This window comes from Ciona robusta, chromosome 1 (assembly GCF_009617815.1).
Source record: "Ciona robusta chromosome 1, ASM961781v2".
Classification (NCBI taxonomy): Eukaryota; Metazoa; Chordata; class Ascidiacea; order Phlebobranchia; family Cionidae; genus Ciona; species Ciona robusta.
In genome coordinates, this window is record NC_143235.1 from 8,703,990 (window position 1) to 8,728,941 (window position 24,952).

Consider the following 24,952-nt stretch of genomic DNA (forward strand, 5'->3'; position numbering starts at 1 on the left):
TAAAACAACTGTAAACCTGGCCTTACGCTTTTTAGCAATGAACAATTTATGTGCATGCTAGTTTAACCCAGAGGTTCCTTCAATCTTCACTGTATAAACGCTATTTTCACGTAAATCTTGCATATTTTGACACCTAGTAAAATGTTGTCCCCGTTTTTTAAACGACGGCAACCAAGTTTGGATTTCTATACGATATGAAGTTCCACGCCGCTGTTATGGGGAAATAAATATGGAGTATGTGTGCCGTCTGCTGGTATAGGTTTACAGATTACAAGTTTGAAAATGTGATTAGGATTTACCTAACATCACGTTTTGGTATATTAAGCAATTACTCTCTTTATAGGTTTTAAAATTGGTGTTTGGAATAGGATCTGTCACCTTACAAACATGACCGTTGGTAAATTTCGTGAAATTTTAACTGGAATAAACTCCAGCAATAACGACACGAGAAATGCAGCTGAAGTAAGTTATTCCACGTAAACAGATCTATTTTCCCATTCGATTAGATTACACATATATGTATTCGATGACAGTACACCTATTCAACAAGTATATTCAGTTCTAGGGTAACACTAAAAGAGGGAAATAGGGAAAAGAGGGAAAAGGGTAAACTTGCATTTCTATAAAAGGGGAAAAGGAAAAGAGGGAAAACAGGGAAATGCTGCTAGTAAAAAAACGAGATTTTTTAAATTTGATTTTATTTACTTAACTTTGATAATTAGAAAAAGGGAACAGCAGAAAATCAATACTAACCCAAGGGAAAAGATAAAAAGTAAAAAAAAGAGGGAAAACAGGGAAACAGTTGAAAAGAGGGAAAAGATGGGAACAGCCGTAAAGAGGGAAAACAGGAAAAAGAGGAAAGACAGTTTTCCCCTCTTCCCTTTTTTCCTGTTTTCCTTTCGCCCCTCCTTTTCCCTGTTTCCCTCTTTTCTTTATTTTTCATCTTTTCCCTTGTTAGTATTAATTTTCTGCTGTTCCCTTTTTCTAATTATCAAAGTTAAGTAAATAAAATATAAAAAAATCTAATTTTTTTTACCAAGCAGCATTTCCCTGTTTTCCCTCTTTTCCTTTTCCCCTCTTTTAGGAATGCAAGTTTTCCCCTTTCCCCTCTTTTCCCTATTTCCCTCTTTTAGTGTCGATTTCCCTCTTTTCCCTCTTTTCCCTCTTTTCCCTTTTCCCTCTTTTAGTGTCACCCTCAGTTCTATAATTGAAATTATGCTGACGTTTATTCTTTGCATATTATACTCTTTGCTGGAACATAAATCACTTTGTATTCTGGTCGCAGGTGCCTAGTGAACAATTTGGTTTCCAATTGTTCCTCCGGTATCACATAATTTTTAAACATAAAAAAACAATAAATTTAAAAAAAAATGCTTTATCATGGCAATTCGCTTGCCTTGCGCAAGGTTAACGATTCATTAATTCGCAATAGCGATATGTTATTTATAGGACATGGCAGATTATATTCTTGTTTCGCCCCATTTTTTGTGCCAGTGAAAATTAAAAGCTTCAACTACTAGCCCCTAACAAATTGCCTAATCTGTAACAATATAATCAAAAGTAGTAACTCATTCTATAATGTATATAATGATTCTTTGTTTAATTCATGATGATGGCTTTTATGGAAAATATGGTGAAGCCCGCAAAATCCACTCTCTCCCATTTTTTTATGTTAATTTTCTGCAGACGCCTAATTTTTTTTTTTAAGTTATACAGCGCTCATCAGGATAACCTAACGAATATACCAAAATTTTATTAGCCACCGGGAGCAGCGTACCAATCCGTTTGTTTCTTTGCTATGATAAACCATTGCTAACCAAATGCAAACAGTTTAACAACAAAAATGTGACTTTATAATAGATTGGCTGGCCCTTAATAAGACAGCTAGCCACTCAATTATTGGTTTGAAAATGTTTCTTATGTTTACTGATACACACCTTTTTACACGAACGACCATTTTTGTTGCCAAAATTTTGCAGTGAGTATCAGGGAGGACCAGGAAATTTATATTTTAAGATCAAAAATTTTACAGTTGACCAGCTATAGTACTACAGCTTAAACTTATACATACTCTTATAGATTGCACATAACCTAACTCTCCACACTAACAAATATATATCTATTATAAAATATAAAATTCCCTCCAGAAAGAATATGAAGAGGTGCCACTTGTCAACAGATTTATGTTGCTTGTAGAAATACTTTGCACTCAAGAACAATGTTTACAAACCAGCACTCTTGCTGCTATTCTTCTACGTCGCATCATAACTTCTAGTTACAATGAAAGTTTTGGTCAAATGGGTAAAAATATGTTTCTGATATAGCATTTGAATTAGAAAATTGTTGTACACTGCTTTTGATCTCTGTACCAATTTTTATCATGATCATCACTTATCAGCATAATAATAATATATATATATATATAACAACGCTAACACCATAGTCTCCTAAAACTTTTGTATGAAAGAGGAAAAACTAATGTTGTATTTATTGGTAAAACATGTTATCTTTGTTCTGTTTTGGTTGATTTATTGTAATATGTAACCTTGATTAGGGTAAGATGACAACTTTGACAAGTAGCAAAAATCTGTTTAAATCATTCAATGGGCCGGAATTGATCTTAGTCTTGGGTATCCTAATTTTGTTATTAAAAGTAAAATATTTATAACAGCCTACTGTACTGTTTGTTAATGTAATAAATTCACTTCTTCACCAGATGCGGATATGCAACCAAAACTAAGAGCTCAAGTAATAGATTGCATTAAACAAGAAACAAACTCTGTCCTGAGGAGGAAAAAAGCAGACTGCTTGTCTGAGCTTGCAAGAAAATCCATTGGTATACCTGCCTAGAATTGAATACATATTATATATCAGTTCTATTATTTATTTGCAATCAAAATTGTCAGTTATGTTAATATGTATAATTGTGTTATGTATTTCTGAGTCATGACCACATTAAGTAATTTTTACTCGTAGTTACATATCTGTACAAAACAGTATATGATGTTATACTGTAAGTATGCGCTACTGCTATAGTTTATAATGACTCCTGTTAAAACTTAAAATCTCCGCAGATGCAAATGGTAATAACCACTGGCCTGAGGTGTTGACGTTTATGTTTGGATGTGTCAATTCAACGGATCCTGGCATGAAAGAAATACCACTACATGTGTTCAGGTGTTTTTAATTATAGAACTCGCTCATTTTAAAAATAGCAGTTGTTAAGTTAATGTTTGTGTGTTTGTTCTTATGCTCAGTTTTTGTTGATAAAAGTGACCCAGACACTAAACAGTTGGAATAATGATACAGCAAATGGTTATTTGTTTATAAAATTTTAATTTTTAGCGCTGTGTATATATTATAGTTTCAAAGTAACTCAATTAATAAATGATATACATAAAGCAATGGCCATACAGTTTTAGCAACAAACCTGTTCGATTTTTCAGCCAATTTCCTGGTATTTTTGGAAACCAACAAGACCATTATCAAAATGTTATTCGACAAATGCTGGGACAATGTATGATGGCCAGTGAACAGCCTTCGGTATGTTGTGCAATATTAGTGAAATATGGGCGGTGACTCATAAGTTTCATTGTTCCCACAGATCCGTTTTCTTGCAGCGCAAGCTACTATGGCATTCCTTCTTACTAACACAGCTTCTAATCAATTGTTGAGGCATTTTCAAGAACTAATGCCTGCTGTTATACAGGTAAATTAAGCTTGTAGATTTTTTTAAAAGGAGCAATATTATAAATCTATATATATAAGTACATTAAAAGTAACATAACATAAACAACAAACAAGTAGCATATTTGAAGAAAACAAAAGAATGAGATAAGTACCATTAACATATCAACCTATGTAACCTATTTTATGGTTATAAAGTTGTTTTTATAAAATTTAATAATTATATAAAATTTAATATTTATAAAATTTAAAAATATACCATTCAGATTCTGCTGTTGTAGTTACCTCATGTAATGTAAAGCTTAAAATTTGCTTCTCTGATGAAGACTGTATTTTACTAACAACCAGCAACAAAGTAATGTTTTTACCAGAAGAGCATTTTTCAAACATAAACATCACATAAAAATAGCTTAATCATATTTTTTTAATATTTTTGTTAATTAATATGCTTTCTGTTTTTTTTTTTTCAAAAAGTTTGTGTAATTATTCATACCGCACATTATGTTCTGATTCAGTTGATTCTAAACTTAACTTCAAATTTCAGGCAGCAGAGGACAGCGCATCCGAAGACAAAGATGTTGTTCTCAAAAGCTTGGTTGAGTTATGTGAAGATGCTCCGAAAGTTGTTCGTCCTTTTGTTGAACCTCTACTAACCACTTGCCTTAAGGTAGATATATGGTTTGCCTTCTGCAATGCTGCTTTAACATCACTGCTGATACAATGTGTTTTAATAGCTCTGATTAAACATTAGATAGGTATATTTTATAATGCAACCTAAAGTAAAATGGCTTGTTTAAAAATAAAAAAATGTTAACATATATTGTGCAGCCATTTAGCCCATTTTATTGCAAGGCATAAAATATGTTCTTTACCATTCCTAAGTAATAAACTTCTAATTTCTTGTGCAACTTAGGTTCTTGGCAATGCTGAATTGGAAAACAGCATCAGGCAGCTTGCCCTTGAAGCGATTGTGACATTGTCAGAAACTGCGCCGGGCCTTATTCGAAAGCAGAAAGCCATCATACCAATTATAAGTTAGTCAAGTATTGTACTCGATACAGTCATTTTTAATGACACACTTCTTGCTACACTATTGAATCAGTGTATTATTCTTGTTAAAATCTGACCATTTAGTTGTTTTTAAATTCTGAAACATTTTCAAGGTTAATAAAATTCTGAAACATTTTTCAAAAGCCACATTTTCAAAGGGGAGAGAGTAATAGAAAACAGTAGAATGAATTTCCTTTTTTTAATAATTAACCTGTGACTTAGCTGATCTTTTTCTTTTTTTCTTATTTACTAATCTGTCTTTTTATTTATCCATCCAGTTCCCCAGATGTTGGCTCTCATGATTGATCTTGATGAGGATGAAGATGCTCTTGCGGAGTGGTCAGTCGCTGATGATGCAGAGGATGAGGAGGGCGATGCAAACACTGTTGCGGGAGAAAACGCCATCGACCGGTTTGCTTGCGCTCTCGGAGGAAAGACCATACTCCCCCACATTATGTCCACTGTTCCCCCCATGCTACAAAACGGTAATTATTTAAGATCCTGCATAATGGTAAACAAAGTCTGTATTTATAATAAGTAATATATAATTTTTTGCTTCGATGAACTCTGGCCAACAGGTCTCATAACATGTCATATCACGGCCGTAACCTCTACCCATAAAATATAGGATGAAATGATTAGTTTGTTAGGCAAAGTAAAATAACGAAAATGCTACCACTTAAAGTTAAAACTTAAATGTGTAAAACAATTACAAATTACACTATTAATTGTCCCACAATAAGACATTAAATCACTAATATGGTAATGAAGTACATAAAAAGGTAGAGCTAGTTAAAATGATCCACTTTTAAACTCTTATTAAATTTCTCCCTTTGAGTTTCAAACTTAAACCTAAGTTGTTAATCATAACATTCCATCCAGAGGATTGGAGATACCGACATGGAGGTCTGATGGCGATATCTGCTGTTGGGGAAGGTTGCCATAAATACATGGAAGAAATTCTTGAACAAATTGTCAATGCTGTCTTGCCTTACTTAAATGACGCGGTAAAGAATATCAAACTAAAAATAAATAAAAGTTCATTAAACTCTAGGCGTGCTCATGATAGTAAAAATATTGTCATTAAAAAAAAAAAAAAAATTATTTAAAACAGGTATTATATTACTACTACATATTATATAGTTCACTGGACTGACACTTTTAAGGCCAAGGCTCGCACCTTTTGCCATACGCTAAATTTGTAAAACTTCAATTTTACATTTTTAATGTCAACAAACGTCCAAACGTTTCTATAAATTATTATAATTGGTGAATGTTGAGAACTCTTCAACACACCTGGTTTTTTCTCAAGTCTCACAATTTATGTGTGGTTCGTTTAAATTTTTACCTTGGTAATATAGTTTCAAACAATTTTTCTGTTTGATTTTAGGTAAAAAACGTTTTTTTTATCATAATTCTCTACATTTTTTGTGGTAATGTTTATAATCACTACAATTTTTCCACAGCACCCCAGAGTGAGGTATGCAGCTTGTAATGCAACTGGTCAAATGTGCACAGACTTTGCACCAACAATACAAAAGCAATGTCACGCAAGAATAGTTCCTTCACTATGTAATGTGTTAGATGATGTAGCCAACCCTCGAGTACAGGTTTGTATTTGGTTCCGTCCAAACTGAAAATATTCTAAAAACCATTTAAGTCAAACATTAGGAAAGCCTCTTACAACTAAAACAATGTAATCTTATTTTAAATATTTATAAATTCTTAGGTAAATCTGAAACTTCTTCTCATCCAAAAATAATTACTATATTTATTAACTTACACAAAATAATTATTTCATTTTTTTTCATTTTCTGAAATGTGAAAAATACTTTTAATCTACATAGAAGAGATTTACATAGGATAAGCAAAGCATCTAACTCTAACTTTCAACACTGGTTAGTAATAATCTCACTAACTTCCCAGGCACATGCTGGAGCAGCTTTGGTAAACTTTGTAGAGGATTGTCCCAAGTCAATCCTCCTCCTATATTTAAATCCACTGTGTATGAAACTAGAACAGGTTCTCTCTACACAAATACAAGAAGTAAGTGACATGCGTCAATATATATATTGTTTTTTTTTATTAGTATACCCAGCACTGTGATACAAGGTGTTTTCAGAAACACCACAAATAAGCAGTTTTGGATTTTTTAAAATCTTATTCTTCGTTTACCCTTTTTAGTTTATCTTGTACAGTGATTGAAAATAAGTTTCATGTAAAGTTTTCTAAAAACTAAAGTCTTAGCCCCTTTGAAACATGACTATTCTTTTAACTGTATGATAATAGAGAATTTACCCAGTCTACATTATACATTTAATAAAAAAAGTGTTTTTTAAAGTTTGCTGACTTAATTTTTAAACAAACTCTACATTCCCCACAGTTGGTGCAAAAAGGGACAAAACTTGTTCTCGAGCAAATCACGACAACCATAGCTGCGGTGGCAGACACAGCAGAAGAGAAATTTATTTTATTCTATGACCGTTTCATGCCTTCACTTAAATACATAATGGCGGTAATTTGGCTTTTTATATTTGTCGGTTTAAATGGTATCAGATACTGTTAGATTAAAAGTCAACTAGGTTAATGTTTAGCCAACTTAAAGCTTTGTTTTCTTGATAAATCAAAGTCAACAATTCCAAGTCTTTAATTGAAAAAATCGAAATATTAAATTTGATTGTGAGAGTTAGGGTCTGAATTATATGCCAAGAACCATTGCTTAAGGGTAACAGGTTTAAAAGTATGTGATAAATTTAAGTTATATAGGTTAAACTTGTGGTTTTAGAATTTTACATTTAAATAAAACCTTAAGGTTACATTTCAAAGACAAAATGGCAAAGACATATTGTTTTTTTTATTTTTTTAAAAAATATTCTTTTCATGCAATAGAATGCAAAAAGCAATGAATTACGAATGCTCCGAGGTAAAACAATCGAATGTATCAGTCTTATTGGACTCGCTGTTGGATCGGAGAAGTTTATGCCAGATGCTGAAGTAAATATATTGTAATCTCATAACTTATATTATAAATTTTTATATTCCTAAACTCAATTTCATGTAACTTAAAAGGTAAACTTAAAATGAGACCAAGCTGTATATGCTTAATCTAAGTAAGTTTGACTGCGTTTAATACCAATGTTTTGTATATGAATAATTTGTATTGCTAACCCATGCACATATGCCCTTTTAATATTTTCTTGCATTAATTCATGGGTAGTGTATGACAAGCATTCTATATCCTATATTATATACAAGTGGCAAGCATCTATCTTTTCTTTATTTTTTATATTTATTACCCACATTATGCAGGAAATCATGCAACAACTGCTAGCCACGCAAGAAAACATCGAGTCGTGGCAAGATGACGATCCACAAATATCATATATGATCAGTGCATGGACCAGGTTAGACTTACAATATATTTGTTTTTTAAACTTATCAGAAAAATCATTCAACCTATTTTGCTAAAAAAATAGAATTAAAAAAATAATGATTTTCCAACAAAGATAAGTTAAATGAGATATGATTTTTTACTCAAGCTTTTTTCTCTATCAGAATTTAATTTTTTTATTTTATTTTTTATATTACCACCTTTAAGTAATAAGTTATACAGAAAAATTCAAATAAAACAGTTAAATACAAAGTACCTTATAGGTCGCTGGCAGTACTGGTCTGAAATAGACCATGGCTGCATTGTAACATCTATTTAGTCTGCCATGTGAGGATATATAACTATCATTCATTTTATAAAATGCCTGTTTAGAATTTGCAAACTGCTTGGTCAAAAGTTTGTCCAATATCTTCCCGTGGTGATGGGACCTCTGATGAAGGCTGCATCAATTAAACCTGAAGTTACGATGCTCGACTCTCAGGATGCAGAGGACCTGGATGAGAACGATGGATGGGAGTTCATTAAACTTGGAGGACAGGTGCCGAAAGATAATCCTGATGTCTATTCAGCTTTTGTTGTGTTTTGGGTCAAAATTTGTTTAAGACAAAGGCCAATATATTATTTAACATACTTTTGATGTTTTGTGGTTAGTATGACAGGTATATTTGCGAATGCTTTTGGTTATTTCTAATATAAATTGTTGTTGTCAATTGTCATACAAAGCACTTAATGAACACAATTTTGTTTAGAAATAGACCATGCTTTTAAAATGTTTTTTTCCTAATATTTTTAATACAGAAAATTTGTTCGATATTTAAGCCTAAAATTGATGGTAAGAAAATCTTTGGTATTTTGGAGGGGGGAAAACGGGACACATTTAGCACATGATATTTTAAAACCTAGATCATATTTTAAACAATTAACAACGATTTATGGAAGTAGTGAAGACCTGCTGTCCTGCTTTATAATTCTTTGAAGGTTTTTTCTTTTGCTACCAAATAATACAAGAAAATAAAGTGAAAATGTGTCCCATCCTCCTCCACCCTACTATATATACACACCAACTACATAACATTAATAATACCGACATCCTAATTTTTCCTCCTCAGCAAAGCTTTGGCATCAAAACTGCTGGTTTGGAAGAGAAATCGACTGCATGTGAGATGTTGGTGTGTTACGCTCGTGAATTGAAGGAAGGATTTGTAGATTATGTGGAGGATGTTGTTAAACTGATGGTTCCACTACTCAAGTTTTACTTTCATGATGATATCCTTCATAATTTTATTAAATATATTGTAATGTATATATATATATATCTATGATTATATTATAATATATTATATTGTATATATATCTATATATCTATATATCTATGATTCTATATTTATGATTATAATCTATATACTTAATAATTTGATATATACATGTTTTTAAATTTTAATGGATATAAATCTAAACTACCTTGAAATATGTTCTCATTTTACGTGAACACTGGTGTAATAAAGTTTACGGTTTTAACAGAAATGCAATTTTCAAGCAACAACAGTAGTAAACCACTTATAAACAATGTTGTATTTTTCTCTGGTAAAAAAATGACAGCAAATATAAAAAACCTCTTCTAAAATGCTGTCTTAAAATTCGCTAGTGACGTTTTATCGACTTGCGTATCATTATTTTGGGTGTTTCTAATTGTTAGGTATTCGGTAACAATGAAAAAAAAACAACTTTCTTCTTAGAAATGACATCCAAACATTAAGTATGCATTAAAATTACAATAAAACAACTTTTCCTTAACATATATTTTTTACGAGTTCGTTCATCTGCAAGCGAGGCACTTCCTTACTTGCTGGAGTGTGCTGCCCTCCGCGGTGAGGAGTACGTTGACCGTATATGGACATATATCGCTCCCCACCTTTTATCTGCAGTGAAAGATGAACCCGACAAAGATGTTTTAACGAGCTCAATGGAGTCACTAGCCAAGGTAGAAGGATATTTAAATCATAATTTTATCAATTCAGGATATTTGAATCTTATTTTCAAGTATTGTATAAACACAAGCATAAAAAATGTTACTTTTTATTACATATTTTTATGTGCAGCTGTGAACTACCTAGTTCCAGTCATACACCCATACTAAGTTTTCTATGTGATTTCATTTTTGCTGTGTCCGCTTCTTAAAAACAAGATTAGCAATTTTAGGACTATGTTTTTGTGTGATTAGCTGAAGTTTTAACCAAATAAAATACATTTAACTTCTTTTATATAGTTAACGACTTAGTGATTTGATTTGTAGGCCTTAAGAGCAAGCCTTCATAAAATGTAACACACAATTTATCCTTCATAAAATGCACTATTTTGTCGTTTCCCCGGATTTACCGTATTTTTATTTCTACCAGTGTATTGAATTACGAGGCAGAGGATCATTTTCAATGGAGCAGTATCAAGAACTGACACAGATCATTCAAACAATGCTTAATCAACATTTTGATCGAGCAGCAGAACGACAAATGAAGAGAGCTGATGAAGATTATGATGAACAGGTATTTTACTTTGATCAATTCACGTTTCTGTTGCAAATTCGGATAATGTTTGTCAAGGTAATGAATGGCATCTGATAAATTATTCTTATTTTATGATAACGCTGATCGATGTAACCTTATTTTAGTTATTGATGTATTATTGTCTTTATTTATAATAATTCATGATATTTAAAAAAGAAATTAATGGTAGTACTTTTTAACATATAGCGCTGGTAATGATAAAAAAACTGTCTTCGGTGTTACAACTATGAAAATAAGCAAATAAGTGTTTTAGTAATTGTGAACTTGTATTTTCCCTTAGAAACAACTGTTTGATATTCTGCTTTAAACTTGTGTCCTTGTCCTTGTGGATTTTGAAAGCCCTGTGCCTTCATGATGTGTTAAAACTTAAAACAATGCCCAAACTAGGTCAAATGTGGCATTTCACGAACTATGGTCCACAGCTTGCTTTCGCAATTGATACCATATTATGTCATTCTGTTACCTTGCAACATCAAACTAATTCTTCTTCTTTTCCAGATTGAAGAAACCTTACAAGATGAGGATCAAGAAGATGTTTACATTTTATCAAAAGTTGCCGATATTCTTCATTCTTTGTTCGGAGTCCTCCGCGCAGAAGTTCTTCCCCTATTCGATGTTCTTCTTCCTCATTATGCAAAGCTACTTGTGAGTATTTCTGTTCTTTTTATTCATTTTGATAAAGCAGAAAAAAGTGGTATGTTTTTAAGTTACACTCAAATTTTGTCACTAGTGTTTTTATATTTGTTCCAGTTGTAATAGTTTTTCATGTTTGCTTTTGCATCAATGCCACCATACCTGTTAAATTACACTCTTCAGATTATCTTTTATCTTACATGTAGCAATTGTTGTGCATGTTTCAAAAATATTTAACAAAACAGCAGTTAGAAGGCAATTTGTTTGCCAAATACTCTGAGTGCCTTTTTCTATCTTTACATGTGTGATGTGTATGTTCACATTTCACACAGACTAAAACATTTTAAAACATCCCACTCTTAATTTTTTGTTTCTTTTATTATCCCCACCAAGTTCTTATCCTAGCATCACCTAAAAGTTGTGTTTTGTGCCATAGTTTCATGCTGTACATGTTTGTTCAGGAAAGTGACCGACCGTGGGCAGACAGACAGTGGTCGCTTTGTGTGTTTGATGACGTCATTGAATATGCGAGTCCTGAGTCAATAAAGTATCAAGATGTCTTTGTGAGGTAAACGGTAACATGTCTGTAGTAACATGGATAGGCTTTATTCAATGAGCAATTTTAAAAGTTATATCACAAAATACTAGTTTAAGTAGTTTCCTATTTTATAAACTTCAATGCCACAATATGAGTTATTGGGTTATGTAACTTTGTGGTCTGTTCTGTATAGAGAATAGTTTGAACATTAGTTACTGTCTTACTGATAGGTTGGAGATATTAGCCTAAAAGTTCAAAGGATCCCCAACACTGGTGGCAGCATATACCCTTAATGTATTTATGTAAAAGTATAATTTATACAATACCTTGACAGCTTGACTATTTCATTTGGCCTTATATATTTAATGCATGTAAAAAAAGATAAGTATTGTAGAGACTCGACAATACTTATAACACGACCCTACACTATTTATCTTCACAGGCCTTTAATTACATATATTGAGGATGAATCACCTGAAGTGAGACAAGCAGCAGCTTATGGGGTTGGTGTAATGGCGTCATGTGCTAGTGAAGCATACTATGCTGCTATTACAGGTACTAGTTCTGTTGTGTATCTGAATAAATGAAACTTATTTCTCTTTTTTCGGTCACAAATTACGATAATGAAGAATGGTAAAGTTTATAAAAGCCAAAAGGCGGCTAGTAACAGTAAACAACATTTGTTAAACACACTTATTGATAAAACAATGAAGAAATGTGTTTTCGATAAAAGGCAAGACCGTTACACTGTACAGACAAAATTAAAGCAAAGTAAGATTTTAACTAGTGATGGTTACACTAAACATGGGTCTTTTTTATGAAACTAAAATGCAATAATATTTTATTAACCTTCTATAAATTAGAGTCCATACCTCGCTTAAAGAGAGTGATAGAAGGTCCTCATGGAAGAGGAGTTCAGAATCAACCTCTTGCTCACGAGAACCTCGCACCTCTTGAAAACTGCATCTCAGCTGTCGGGAAAATTCTTCGGCACTGTCCAGCTATTCTGGGATCCGAAGCGGCCGTGGCGCAACTTCTGCAGCTATGGTTGTCGTGGTTACCTGTGACTGAAGACAAGGAAGAAGCAGCGCATGTTTATCGCTTTGTATGCGACCTCATAGAAAGGTATGAAATAAAAATATGTGTAATTTTTTATGTGAATTCCTTGCTTTTCTATTTCTTTGTATTATTTTGATTTTCAAATTATATACATTTTGGAACATTTTATGACCTTTGCTACCTTTCAAATTGCACACTATACCAGCTGTTTCTTTGATCTAATCACAGTTTATCGCAGCAACAACCAAGTTGTACTCGGTGAAAATAACAGCAACTTGCCAGCTGTTATTTCTTTGATTGCTGACGCAGTTTATGGAGAAGCATTTGAAGAATGTGCAGATGTTGCAGAGCGTTTAATTGTTGTCTGCAAGCAAATTCAGGTTAGCTGTTTTAATTTTAGGCGACGTTTTATGTCGTAATATGCAAATTAAATGCTTGTAATAATTGCATTTTTTATTGTTCATTTTTTTTTCTCTTAATATAAACCTATTTTCACTACTAGATGTCTGCCACTGAATGTTGGAACAACAGCCTTTCTCAGCTAGATACTCCAAAACTGCAATCGTTGAACAATTTCTTGTCTTCACACGCTTCTTAAAATTACTTAGAAGCAAGTCCTACCCCTCAGCATGTCTTTAGCCCTGCTTTTTCATCTTAAGGTGGAACTAATCTCTACTTTCAGCGCCGTGAGGTGGTCTGGGACACAGACTCTGTATTTTTTACTTGGCCGTTTACTACTTTCTCTATTTCATGTTTCTACTGCCTTAAATGAAACCAATGAAAGAATTGTTTTATGCAAATTTTGCATTGCCCACTTTACTAGGCATTCGCTAACGTTTTTATAACTTAACTGTTGGGTTAAATTTAACATTGACACACTGCAACGACACCACATCTCGTGTAAATCATTTAATTTAACTCGGGCATAGTTGCACACAAAATGAAACAACGGTTTGAGTAAGCATGTGTAGTTATAAACTATTGTACGTTTATAGCATGGGAGGTTGAAAAAACGGGCGGTCAGAAAAATTAACGTTGCCTTTAAAATAAATTATATTCTCCTGACTGACGTGGGTTTGCTATCAAGGCACCGGTAGCTGGTTCAGTATTTTTAGGGAAGGAAAGAGATTCGCTATAAAGGTATAAATGATATAACAGTAAAAAATCACGTTATGTACAGAAACAACAAACACTGTAAGTATGCTGTATTGTGCTGAATACTGCCTCATTCAGTTTGAATGATATTAGTTAAAAGCATTGTCCCCTGAAAGTGGTATTGGACAATTGGCAACATACGCACACGATCAAACCAACTCAATGTAAAGTATATGCTGAATGGCGTTAATGGAAAAATGCAATGATTGTTGGCTACAAGGCATATGTGTGAGCAGAATTTGTTCTCGGTTTTGTTTTGAACTGAGTTAGTGTGCTCAAAGAGTTTCCTTGTTCCCAATGGGAACTCTTCACTGATTCAACCGTGTGCACACTTGGCATCGACTAACCCTTGTTCGTAAGTTTCCAGCTTTCAGCGTTTCCATTTCAGGTGTTCCAAATTGATTTTCCTCAGAAATTGTTGTAAGCCAGAAACTGTACTGGTTGTTGTAGAAGAAGCAGTGACCTCTTGCACCGTTACACTCTATGAAAGGTGTTGCACGAAAGTCTTGTAAGCAAGAACCTGGGCTGGATAGAGACTGACCTCCACCTTCAGCACCAGCCGCTGTATGCTGTTGATCAATTAAATGACAATTAGCTCGATTTGCATCAAAGGAATTCACTCAGTGCTTACCATAGCAAAACTGTAGCCAAGCCAGATTCCTTTCCATCCTTCTGGGCAAGGTGGAATTACCATATCTTGACTGTGGACTGCCATAGCAATTGAAGATGATTCACACACTGAGCATCTACTGATGTATTCAGGAACCTATTAAATTTGAAAGTTATTTTAATCAACATACATAGTGTTACAATACACTCTTGAATCAATACATTACCATATCAACAGAAACGGGCATCATAGGAATAGCAGCTGTGGTGGATAACCAATATGACTTATCATTCCTACTTCCATACTTGCACACACTTTGTGTGTTACAGTACATGAATGGCATCGTGTTGAATCGTGGCATGCAAGACCCCGCTTGACCTGAGGTAAAATAAATTGTTCAGTAAAGGAAAACCTATTAGCGTTATTCCAATTCATGCACATATTGTGTTTTAATATGATTTAATGTTATGTTAGCCTGCACTTATAATCATAGAACATTTGTTCTATAAAAATTATACATCAAGCTATTTCTTCATGACCAAACTTACCCAAATCTTGACCGTGAGCCTTTTCACTTCCTTCAAGGTAAAGCAAACTGTAACCTTCCCAAAGTTTAGTCATTCCAGCTGGACACTCCGGTATATAAACAGTTTGACTGTGACGAACAATAAGATGGCCTGGAGGACGAACACGTCCAGCGGGACCAGCTACACCAGATCGACCAGGAGTTCCATCTCGTCCTGTGAACAGTGGATCATTAAAATTTAAATATGATATGTGTTAAGTTTATTAACACATTGAAAAGAAGACCTTCATAATGATAAGAAAAAGCTGTGGAGTAATGCTAAAGCATATTTAAAATGTAATCGGAATCAAATATATGGCTGATGAACCAAGAAGTTAAACTTTTAATAAGTGTATTGTTAAACAAATGTTTTTCACTGTCAACCATATGAGTAAATACCTGGGCTTCCTTTAGGTCCAATAAAGCCACGAGGGCCTGGATTTCCTCTCTGTCCATGTGAACCTGGTATTCCATCACGTCCATCCAAACCACGTTCACCTTGATCACCCTTTACACACAAGTATTAAAAACACTATACACAGCTTGTTGGAATAAATGTTTACCTTAAAACCTTGTAGTCCTGGAAGACCAGTTCTGCCAATCAAACCAGGTGATCCAGGTAAACCAGGTTTTCCAGTGTTTCCTTTTGGTCCAGCAACAAGATCTGTTGGTTCAATAGACCTACCTGGTTCACCTTTGAACCCAGGTTCTCCTACAAGACCTGGAAAACCTGGCCGTCCTGGGTTTCCTGGAAATCCTCTTACACCTTTGTCACCAGAAAACCCATGAGATCCTGGTAATCCAACACTTCCTTTTTGGCCTGAAAACATATTTCAACTTAAAATTTTATCTTTTAAATATACTACGAAAGAATTCTAAAGCACTTTTACCTGAAGGTCCAGTAAGACCAACTAAACCTGCTGGTCCTGTATCTCCTTGCATACCAGGAACACCATCAAGACCATTTTGGCCTGGCAACCCAGGCATTCCCTTGATTCCAGGCAAACCTTGATGCCCAGTAAACCCTTCTTGTCCATCCTTTCCAGGTAAACCTTTTTCAAGCAGTCAAATTAATATTAAATTAAAATGTTTTTTTGTATAATTCTTAACATTTTCCTACCTTGTCTGCCAGGGATACCAACTCCTCCAGGTAGACCTGGTTCTCCTTTAGGTCCAGGAAAACCTGGCAAACCTTGTTCACCAACTGGACCAGGTCTTCCAGAAAATCCCGCTGGTCCTGAGGTTACAATGTATCAATGTCGTTTCATTGCATTTAAGTAAAGTGGCAAATAATACAAATCGTTGAAAACACCAACCTGGGTTGCCTCTCTTCCCCTTAAGCCCAATGGGACCTGATTCACCAGGTAAACCGGATAAACCAGTTTCTCCTTTAATACCTTTAAAGAGCACGGTAATTAAAGTTTTTGTTTAAAACTAAAATCTATGAGATTCTTACCTGTAATTCCAGTTGCACCTGGTGGACCCGCAACATTAGATACACCTGGTTTCCCCTTTTCTCCTCTTCTTCCAGGTCGACCATCCAAACCATCAAATCCAGGTGATCCATCCTCCCCTATTTAAATGTTTATTTAAACAACTGTTTCCAACAAACCTAGTAAAACTCTTATGGTTTAACTTTACCTTTAATTCCTGCTCTTCCTTTTGGACCTGGTTCACCATTCAAACCATCTCGTCCATCCAAACCAGGCAAACCACGACCACCTTTCATTCCCACCAACCCTGGGTAACCTGTCGAACAATATTCCATTACTTTTGCCCTTATTTTTCTTATAATATACCAAACATTTTACCTTTTGGTCCTGATTGTCCAATGGCACCTCTTTCACCCTTTTGACCAGATGGTCCATCTAATCCACTTAGTCCAGGCAAACCTCTTCTGCCTTGCATTCCCTTGGGTCCATTTTCTCCATGTAACCCAGGACTTCCCTCCCTACCAGGTAGGCCAGGTTGACCTGCTTCACCCAACATACCTAAAAAACAACATAATATTTGGTAAATTCAAATAAGAGGGAAAAATTATGCGGTATTTCTTTACAACAATCTACCTTTCTGTCCCTTAAAACCCGAAGGTCCTGGCGAACCAGTTCTGCCAGTTTCGCCAACGGGACCAGGTCTACCAACAACACCCGGTAGTCCAATACGTCCTCTTGCTCCTTTTGCCCCTTTTTCTCCTTCCACTCCAGGTAAACCATTCCGCCCGTATTCTCCTGGTATTCCAGAAACACCAGTGGAACCCTTAATACCTTGGTTTCCCCTGTTTCCTTTGGGTCCATCAGGTCCAGGAAGACCTACAAATAAATTAAAGATTAGATTAATCGTACCACATCAACAATCGTTGAGCCACATATGCATTTAATCATATTTTACCTTGCTGTCCAGGTTCTCCTACTGGCCCAGTGTCACCCTTCTCACCAGTTTGTCCTCTGACATCGACCAAACCACCCGGAGGTAGTGAACCTTTTTCACCTTTAAAACCTTGAGGACCAGTCGCTCCCTGTTTACCTGAAACAAACCACAAACATTAAATCAACTATTCAGCACCAAGTCATCAATCCCTTAAAGCAAAACCCACCTGGAGCTCCCTTTTTGCCATAAAGTCCTGACATACCATCAAGACCAGGTAAGCCATCTATGCCATCGCTTCCCTTTGGTCCAGTTCTACCATTGGCACCTCGAGGTCCTGCAACGCCATATTGAATTATCGTTTATTCTAAAAACTTATTTTTGGAAGTAATGTAAAACATACCAGGTAGACCGGGAGTTCCAGGAAGACCATCTGCTCCAGCAGGACCGGGTTTACCAGTTTCACCAGGCAAACCAGTTGACCCCTTGTCACCTTTAAGACCAGTTTCACCTGTGTCAAAATAACAGAATTAAAGGATTGAATTGACATTAAAAGTGTTTATATGATCCGATAAATTACCATCTCTTCCAGCAGATCCAATTGATCCCTTTGGTCCCCTTAGTTTACCACTTGATGGTAAACCTGGTGGTCCTCTATTACCTTTAATCCCAGGTTTACCTGGTGGACCAGTAACACCACTTGGTCCTTCTGGTCCAGGTGGACCTCTCCTTCCAACAAGTGCTGATTCACCCTTTTCACCTGGAATGACCATGATGTGATTATATATCAATAGGAAACTATGTATTAGTTGATGAATATACCTGGTGAACCATCTTTTCCAGGCAAACCCTCTAAACCTGGAGTTCCCTCTAAACCAGGTAATCCAGGAGGTCCAGGCAGGCCAACTAATCCTGGGAATCCTTGGCTTCCAGACTCTCCATTAGCTCCTGGTTCTCCTACTTCACCTTTCTGGCCAGCAGGGCCAGAAGGACCAGGGTATGAAACACCATCTTTACCTTTTTCACCCTTCATACCATTGCCTCCTCGTATACCAGTGACACCACGTTCACCAGATAAACCAGGTACCCCTGGCAAGCCAGATTCGCCTTGTGGTCCTCTTAGACCTACGAAATACAAAAAGTTATTATTTCATTTACCAAAATACAATAATTAAACAACTTACCTTGTTCTCCTGGCACTCCAGGTAATCCAGGTTCACCAGTGTCACCTCTCTCTCCATCATCCCCGGTGACACCTTCAACCCCAGTTTTTCCTTGTTCTCCTTTTGTACCTTTCAACCCAGGAAATCCAACTCTACCCGGTGATCCTGTCTCTCCTTTTTCTCCTTTAGGAGCAACTCCTCCTAGTGACTCACCAGGTTCTCCTATAAAAACAAAAAAGAATTTGCTATAACTCAATTTTTCTAGCTTTAAAGCTCGCTTCTAACCTTTTGATCCAGGAAAACCCTGTGGTCCTGTGAATCCTTCATCTCCTTTTTCTCCTTTGAAGCCAATTTGACCAGGCAAACCAAACGCATCTTGTCCAGCTCTCCCTTCTCTACCTTTAAGTCCTTGGAAACCTTTTAAACCCGGTAGACCTGGCAAACCTTGCGGTCCAACTTCACCCTTTAAACAATATAAAATATTTTTAAAACCACAGAATATAATTCATACCACACTAGGTTACAACCTACCTTTTCTCCATGTGCTCCTCTTCTACCAGATCTGCCATCTTGACCAGGAATTCCAGCAATCCCTGGTTCACCTTGACCACCAGGCAAACCTGGTTCACCTGGTTCTCCTTTAACATCTCCGACCAAAGTTGCTGGTTCACCTTTTTGACCTGGTGGACCCATCTCACCAGTTCTTCCTTTTTGCCCCTAATTGAACACAGTTTAATGCATATGTATGTCTTATGTAAAAACATCAATTTTCTTACATCAAATCCTCTTGGTCCGTTTTCACCAGATTCTCCTGGTTCACCAGGCTCACCCAGCTGGCCACTGATGCCAGGTAACCCTGATAGTCCAGGCAGACCATTTTGGCCAGGAGGTCCAGGACTTCCTTTTTCCCCTACTGCATCTTGACACGCACATTCACCCCCTTTCTCTCCTTTTTCTCCAGGGCCACCATCCCTACCAGCAACACCTGTACGTTAAATTGTTCATCAATAAAGCTCATACCACTTAGCACTGTCAAGAAATTTTTTATCTGAACATATTTCCTTTACCTTTGAGACCCTTTAAACCACGTACACCGGGTATTCCTGTTGGACCTTGTGGACCAACCATATGATCTCCATCTGGTGTGATAATTTGACCAGGTGCACCAGCTACACCTCTCGCACCAGGCTGTCCAGGTTCACCCCGTAATCCGGGCGGGCCATCTCTTCCATTCAGTCCAGGAATGGATTCACCAGAAATACCTGGAAATCCTCTTGGCCCTTCTTCCCCAGGTAAACCTGGGACACCATCCTGACCATGTTTACCATTACGACCTAAAAATCATACAATTCAGTTAAAGTTAAATGTATACACAATTTCTTTATCAGGTCATACACAAATATACTGTAAGTTGGCCCATTACCACATGTGTACAAAACAAATACTGTTTAAAAGTTGGATATTATTCATTTTAAAGTAAGGAAAAAAATGGTAGTTTTAACTACCTTTCTGTCCTGGTTCTCCTTTTTCACCAACACCAGGCACACCAGGGTTACCAGGCAGACCTATCTGACCAGGTAGACCATCTTCACCAGGAGGTCCATCAAAACCATTTATTCCTGGCTGACCATGTGGTCCTGCTGTACCTGGTTTACCAACATTTCCTGGTGACCCAGGTGAACCAATAGGTCCTTGTAGGCCCTAAAAATCATAAATTTTTATTTGACAAAATGACAAAGACAGTTCATTACAGACTTTATCATTTTTTACCTGTAATCCAGGAAGACCTGCTGCTCCTACTGGACCTTGCTCTCCTTGCTCCCCTTTCATACCTGGAGCTCCATCAATTCCACTTCTTCCAGGCATCCCACGTTCTCCCTAAGAAAACCAGGTAAATTAGCTTTATACATATTTTATATGAATGAATAGTTTCATATTTTAAATGAATGAATGGTTTCATTAAATGGTTTTCATTCATTCATACTTTGACTATTTATATGTTGTACCTGTCTGCCATCATAACCCGGTACTCCGGCTGCACCAGTGGGTCCTCGTCCTCCAGCCAATCCACGAACTCCCTTCTCTCCCTTTTCACCAAATCTTCCTCTTTCTCCCTAGATGATTAATTTTAAAAACATAATCATTCTCATTTTCATTTTTTTAAATAAAATTTCTTTTCTTGAGCAGATAGAACTTACCTCAAATCCTGGGTAACCAGGTTCTCCTTGCATGCCGACATTACCCTTCATTCCCTGTAATTTCATACATGGTTATAAATACATATATATTAAGTATATATTAACTATTATTTAAACTTACCTTTGACCCATTATTTCCTGGTGGTCCAGGAATTGGTGTAAACAAACTGTCAGGAGGGCCAGTCAAAAATCCAGGGCTACCAGGTAATCCTGGAGGGCCAGGTTCGCCCTGTGAAAAAATGTAACTTGAATTGAAAGTTTAAACCGATTTTTATTTTGGTGCTTTACCTTTTCACCACTCTCTCCCTGGTAACCAATTCCTTTATGGCCTTGAGGACCTGTTCGACCTTTACTTCCTGGCCTTCCCTTTAAAAAGAAGTTTGGTTTAGGTATAGCGCTTTTCATACCCTATAAAAACATAGTTTTACTCACAGGTGGACCTGGTTTGCCAGGGTAACCTTTGGGACCCAAGGGACCAGCGGTACCAGGTCTTCCAGAAGGTCCTTTTGGTCCAGTGTGGCCACGTTCACCTCTTGCACCTTTAGTAAGGTCCTCAACATTCACATAAGCAGGTTCTCCCTTTGCACCTTTCATTCCATCAGGACCCTGTAAAGACATCATTTGTAATGCAACAATGCCAATTAGGACAAAATATTGCTGTCAAAGCATTCAGGCATGTTGAGAAAATTTTTATTTTGTTCATATCTTACCGGTAATCCATCTAGGCCATTGTATCCAGGAGGTCCTGCAGGTCCCATGTCACCCATGGTACCATTGCAGCCATCTTTACCGGGATATCCCCTGGGACCAGACTCTCCAGGGTGTCCAGGAACTCCGTTGATCCCGGAATATCCAGGCACGCCAATAGTCCCCTAAAAAAAGCAATTACTGCTTAACTTGTCATTAAATTGACAGTCAATTGCTGTACCAGTCGGTTAAGTTTATTGCCTGGTCTGTGCGACTCGTCTGCGCAATTCATTGAATTACGATCTTAAAACAGGGTTTCGAATTGCTGTGCTGACAGTTAAGTAGGTCACATTTTAAAGCCTGTCGTCAATGCAAAGGAGAATACACGTTAGCGGTCTTATGAAAAACTCATTTACACAGTGGGCTTAGTCAAACTAGAGCACAAGGTTAGAAAGGAGTGGTTCTTAAAATAACCACGCGCATCAAGACAGATTGACAGTGGGTAAACTATTTGCTTGTTCAGATGTTTTCCTAACCAACTTCTCCGCCGAATGATTCTGCTTTATGCCGATCAACGAATACCTTTTTGTATTAATATGATCGCTGGTGTTTTTATTAACAATTTCACTCGGACTAGTCTCCACGGTCAGATTTTTTTCTAAATTTAAAACCTCTACTGCTAATTAACCAACTAAAAACTTTTTGGCTTGTAAGGTATATAAACCTTAAAATATTTGTTCCAAATATAGTGGTATTTACACATTAAACTTTCAGCTTACCCTGTCTCCTTTCTCTCCAGCTTTCCCAGGTCTCCCAGGAAGACCACCATATCCTTTCGGGCCCATGACTCCTTCAGGACCCGGGAAACCAATCTCTCCTTGCAGACCGGTCGGTCCTTGAGCACCAGGGGGTCCCTGGAACAAAATAGTTCAACTGGCATGTGGTAAGACTAAACGCATTAACGTAAAAAACGACCTTGACACAATTCGGATTGTCAGCAAAACGTTTTTTACATATTTTAAACTATCCTCATTTTACAAAAACAAAACAAAAATGGATTACATGTTTGTGTTTGTATGCAGTGACCCGCTAAGAAATATCAAAGCACAGTCCTTCGTTACATTATACTTAAGTAAGCCATAATTCTTCTCGGTTTGTTTGACGACATAATAAGGCGCCTGTTCTTTCATCTTCATATGTAGGAAAGTGGGCCATGGTAAATATAAGGGTCACAAATTCGGCCACCCGACGACCCTTTTCGTTACGAATTTGACAATTGGACAATTTCCACCGCGGTTTTTCTTTGAAAATTACCACACATTATCAAGCGAGAGAAAAAAACTATAGTAGCCACTGCACTGATATAATTGAAACCGAAATCAAAACAGCCGTTAACGAGTTCCGAATTATTACGTTTCCCTACATAAACACAGTTCTCTATTAGAAGTTTGACATAGTGCAGATACCCCCATGTTATTACTTCAAAACGTAAACCCGGTGTGAGATAGCCAAGTTGTTAATCAAAAAATCAAAATCCCTCCGTAGAGTCTGATACACAAACGTATTTTGTAAAATTTAGTGAATACACACCAAATGTAACTCATAAACGTCAACTCTCAGACGCAGAAGTATATTTTCTACGGAAACCCGGCCTAAATGATAAAGTAGACCGGCTGCTGTTGGGCATTTAAGCTAACTTTGTGCTCAATCTATCAGAGAGGTGACTATGGGATATTTATGTTTCTGGTAAGCTCTCGTTCGTCCTACTGCGTGATAAATTCGCGCAAAACCGCGGTTGTAATACATCAGAAATGAGCCGCGTTTCAAAGACGAGATATTCCTATATTAAGGCCGGTGTTTCAACTAAAATTATCGCTAACCAGTTAAAAACGCCTTTCTCGAATTTGCGTCTTTTTTGTTGTATCAGTTCAGCAACCTTAATTCGCGTTTGAGTGTTATTTTAATACGGAATTTGATGTTTAAAGACAAATAAACGGTTGATCCAGGTGGCTTTACATTTTAAAGATTAAACAGGGCACTTACCCGGCGGCCTTTCTCTGAAACGCAGAATCCGCATTTCCCCAACTTTGAACAATCGCGACCGCCACAAGGACCTTTCAGCTTCTTGATAGATCGCTCCTGGAAATTGCGGTCATAAAATGTACGCGTCAGGTTGCGGTCATAATATATACGACTTCGTGGTCATAAAATAATAGTTTCAAATGCTTTTGCACTGTGTACACCTAAATGGCTGGGAATTAGAAGCAAAGCGCATTGACCTTTATTTTACGAGTATGCATCAATAGTTATGGAAGTGAATTCTTAAACTACAAAATGGAATGTGAATAAAATCTTAACTGCTTTGTGTACAGCAAGCTACAAAATGTGCGAAACTTCGCACCATTTTAACTTGCGGTAACCTTAATTTTGTTTGATAATAACAACACCACGGTTTAAACAAACGTCACTCTTGTTTTGACAAACTGATTTAATAAGTATGTGACAACCGTTTTGCCCCCGCACAATGGCGAAGAAACTCGTTGCTAGTAACCCGGTACTTACTGCGTTGATTTCCAGACTCAGAGAAACGAACAACACGAACAGCAGCCATCTGAAAATAATTTATTACCATTTAGAAAGTTGCCTTCGTCCCAATAAATAAGTATTAAAAGTGACGTCACGGTTTCCGGTTACGGAATTTCGTAAACGGCTGAGACGCACTAACTAAATGCCATATTAATACTACTTTTATAAAATCATTTGTATACTATTAATAAATTTGAGGCAAATATAAAGATTTTTACCGTATTCGACGTTATATTTTGTTTAGTGTCTAAGCATATTTATTTGAGTGGTCGAAGTACTTACGTGTATCTATTCGGTAAATGAACAAATTGCGCCATATTGTCTCTTCTTTTTGACGTAACTGGCCGAATCCTAAAAAAAACATAGTTTTACAATTGCTGTTACTGATTTTACCGCTTTAGAGAATAGAGTATCGACATCGAAAAATTCTTACTGGCACTACGGAGATCTCGCCGTCAAAGAGCCGCCAAGCTTCCGCAGACGACCCGATGTAAACTGCTCCCCGCTTCCTGTCTGTGGTATAATATCCTACACCCTGCTATCACAGTAAGTTCATACACCTAGATGTAAAAATGCATGGCCCTATGAAACCTACGCGAAATCCGTAAAATTTAACAAAATCAACGTCCTAAAACAACCCGAAATATTCTACTGTAGAAAAGCCGGGTTCGACAAGCGACGGTCGTGCTCGAGCGCGATCGACTA

General features: G+C 36.3%; 2 protein-coding genes across 2 annotated transcripts; one reads left to right on the forward strand and one right to left on the reverse strand.

The window, feature by feature from the left end:
• The first annotated feature begins 295 nt into the window (after positions 1-295).
• On the forward strand, positions 296-13,984 carry LOC149742747 (importin-5-like). The gene is made up of 25 exons (XM_089886892.1): positions 296-462; positions 2,148-2,301; positions 2,717-2,836; positions 3,075-3,177; positions 3,447-3,543; positions 3,605-3,709; positions 4,232-4,354; positions 4,601-4,721; positions 5,016-5,222; positions 5,620-5,744; positions 6,204-6,347; positions 6,664-6,783; positions 7,121-7,252; positions 7,627-7,731; positions 8,047-8,141; positions 8,501-8,666; positions 9,238-9,394; positions 9,937-10,109; positions 10,525-10,668; positions 11,188-11,334; positions 11,784-11,890; positions 12,303-12,415; positions 12,724-12,985; positions 13,158-13,299; positions 13,422-13,984. Exons 1-25 carry the CDS (start codon positions 388-390, stop codon positions 13,515-13,517), a joined length of 3,333 nt encoding a protein of 1,110 aa, XP_089743018.1. The 5' UTR covers positions 296-387; the 3' UTR covers positions 13,518-13,984.
• Positions 13,816-24,854, reverse strand: LOC149742748 (uncharacterized). The gene is made up of 36 exons (XM_089886878.1): positions 24,681-24,854; positions 24,530-24,598; positions 24,224-24,272; positions 23,705-23,800; positions 22,441-22,575; positions 21,685-21,846; positions 21,407-21,580; positions 21,263-21,340; positions 21,096-21,203; positions 20,975-21,028; positions 20,783-20,890; positions 20,547-20,654; positions 20,282-20,477; positions 19,844-20,110; positions 19,553-19,761; positions 19,308-19,493; positions 19,062-19,239; positions 18,798-18,998; positions 18,436-18,738; positions 18,194-18,373; positions 18,017-18,124; positions 17,843-17,950; positions 17,638-17,772; positions 17,316-17,558; positions 17,061-17,240; positions 16,891-16,998; positions 16,706-16,822; positions 16,566-16,646; positions 16,370-16,486; positions 16,140-16,301; positions 15,813-16,069; positions 15,649-15,757; positions 15,233-15,424; positions 14,911-15,062; positions 14,706-14,840; positions 13,816-14,643 (listed from the first exon to the last, which is right to left on the reverse strand). Exons 2-36 carry the CDS (start codon positions 24,562-24,564, stop codon positions 14,383-14,385), a joined length of 5,292 nt encoding a protein of 1,763 aa, XP_089743004.1. The 5' UTR covers positions 24,565-24,598; positions 24,681-24,854; the 3' UTR covers positions 13,816-14,382.
• Positions 24,855-24,952: the final 98 nt, after the last annotated feature.

Bases quoted from the DNA above. Each gene is read 5' to 3' on its own strand.
- LOC149742747 (XM_089886892.1), top strand. From the start codon at position 388: ATGACCGTTGGTAAATTTCGTGAAATTTTAACTGGAATAAACTCCAGC. The intron at 7,253-7,626 runs GTAATTTGGCTT...TTCATGCAATAG, and splicing joins CACTTAAATACATAATGGCG to AATGCAAAAAGCAATGAATT. The intron at 9,395-9,936 runs ATATCCTTCATA...TATATTTTTTAC, and splicing joins CAAGTTTTACTTTCATGATG to GAGTTCGTTCATCTGCAAGC.
- LOC149742748 (XM_089886878.1), bottom strand. From the start codon at position 24,564: ATGGCGCAATTTGTTCATTTACCGAATAGATACAC. The intron at 21,029-21,095 runs GTAAGTTTAAAT...ATGAAATTACAG, and splicing joins CAGGAAATAATGGGTCAAAG to GGAATGAAGGGTAATGTCGG. The intron at 15,063-15,232 runs GTAAGTTTGGTC...ATTTTACCTCAG, and splicing joins GGCTCACGGTCAAGATTTGG to GTCAAGCGGGGTCTTGCATG.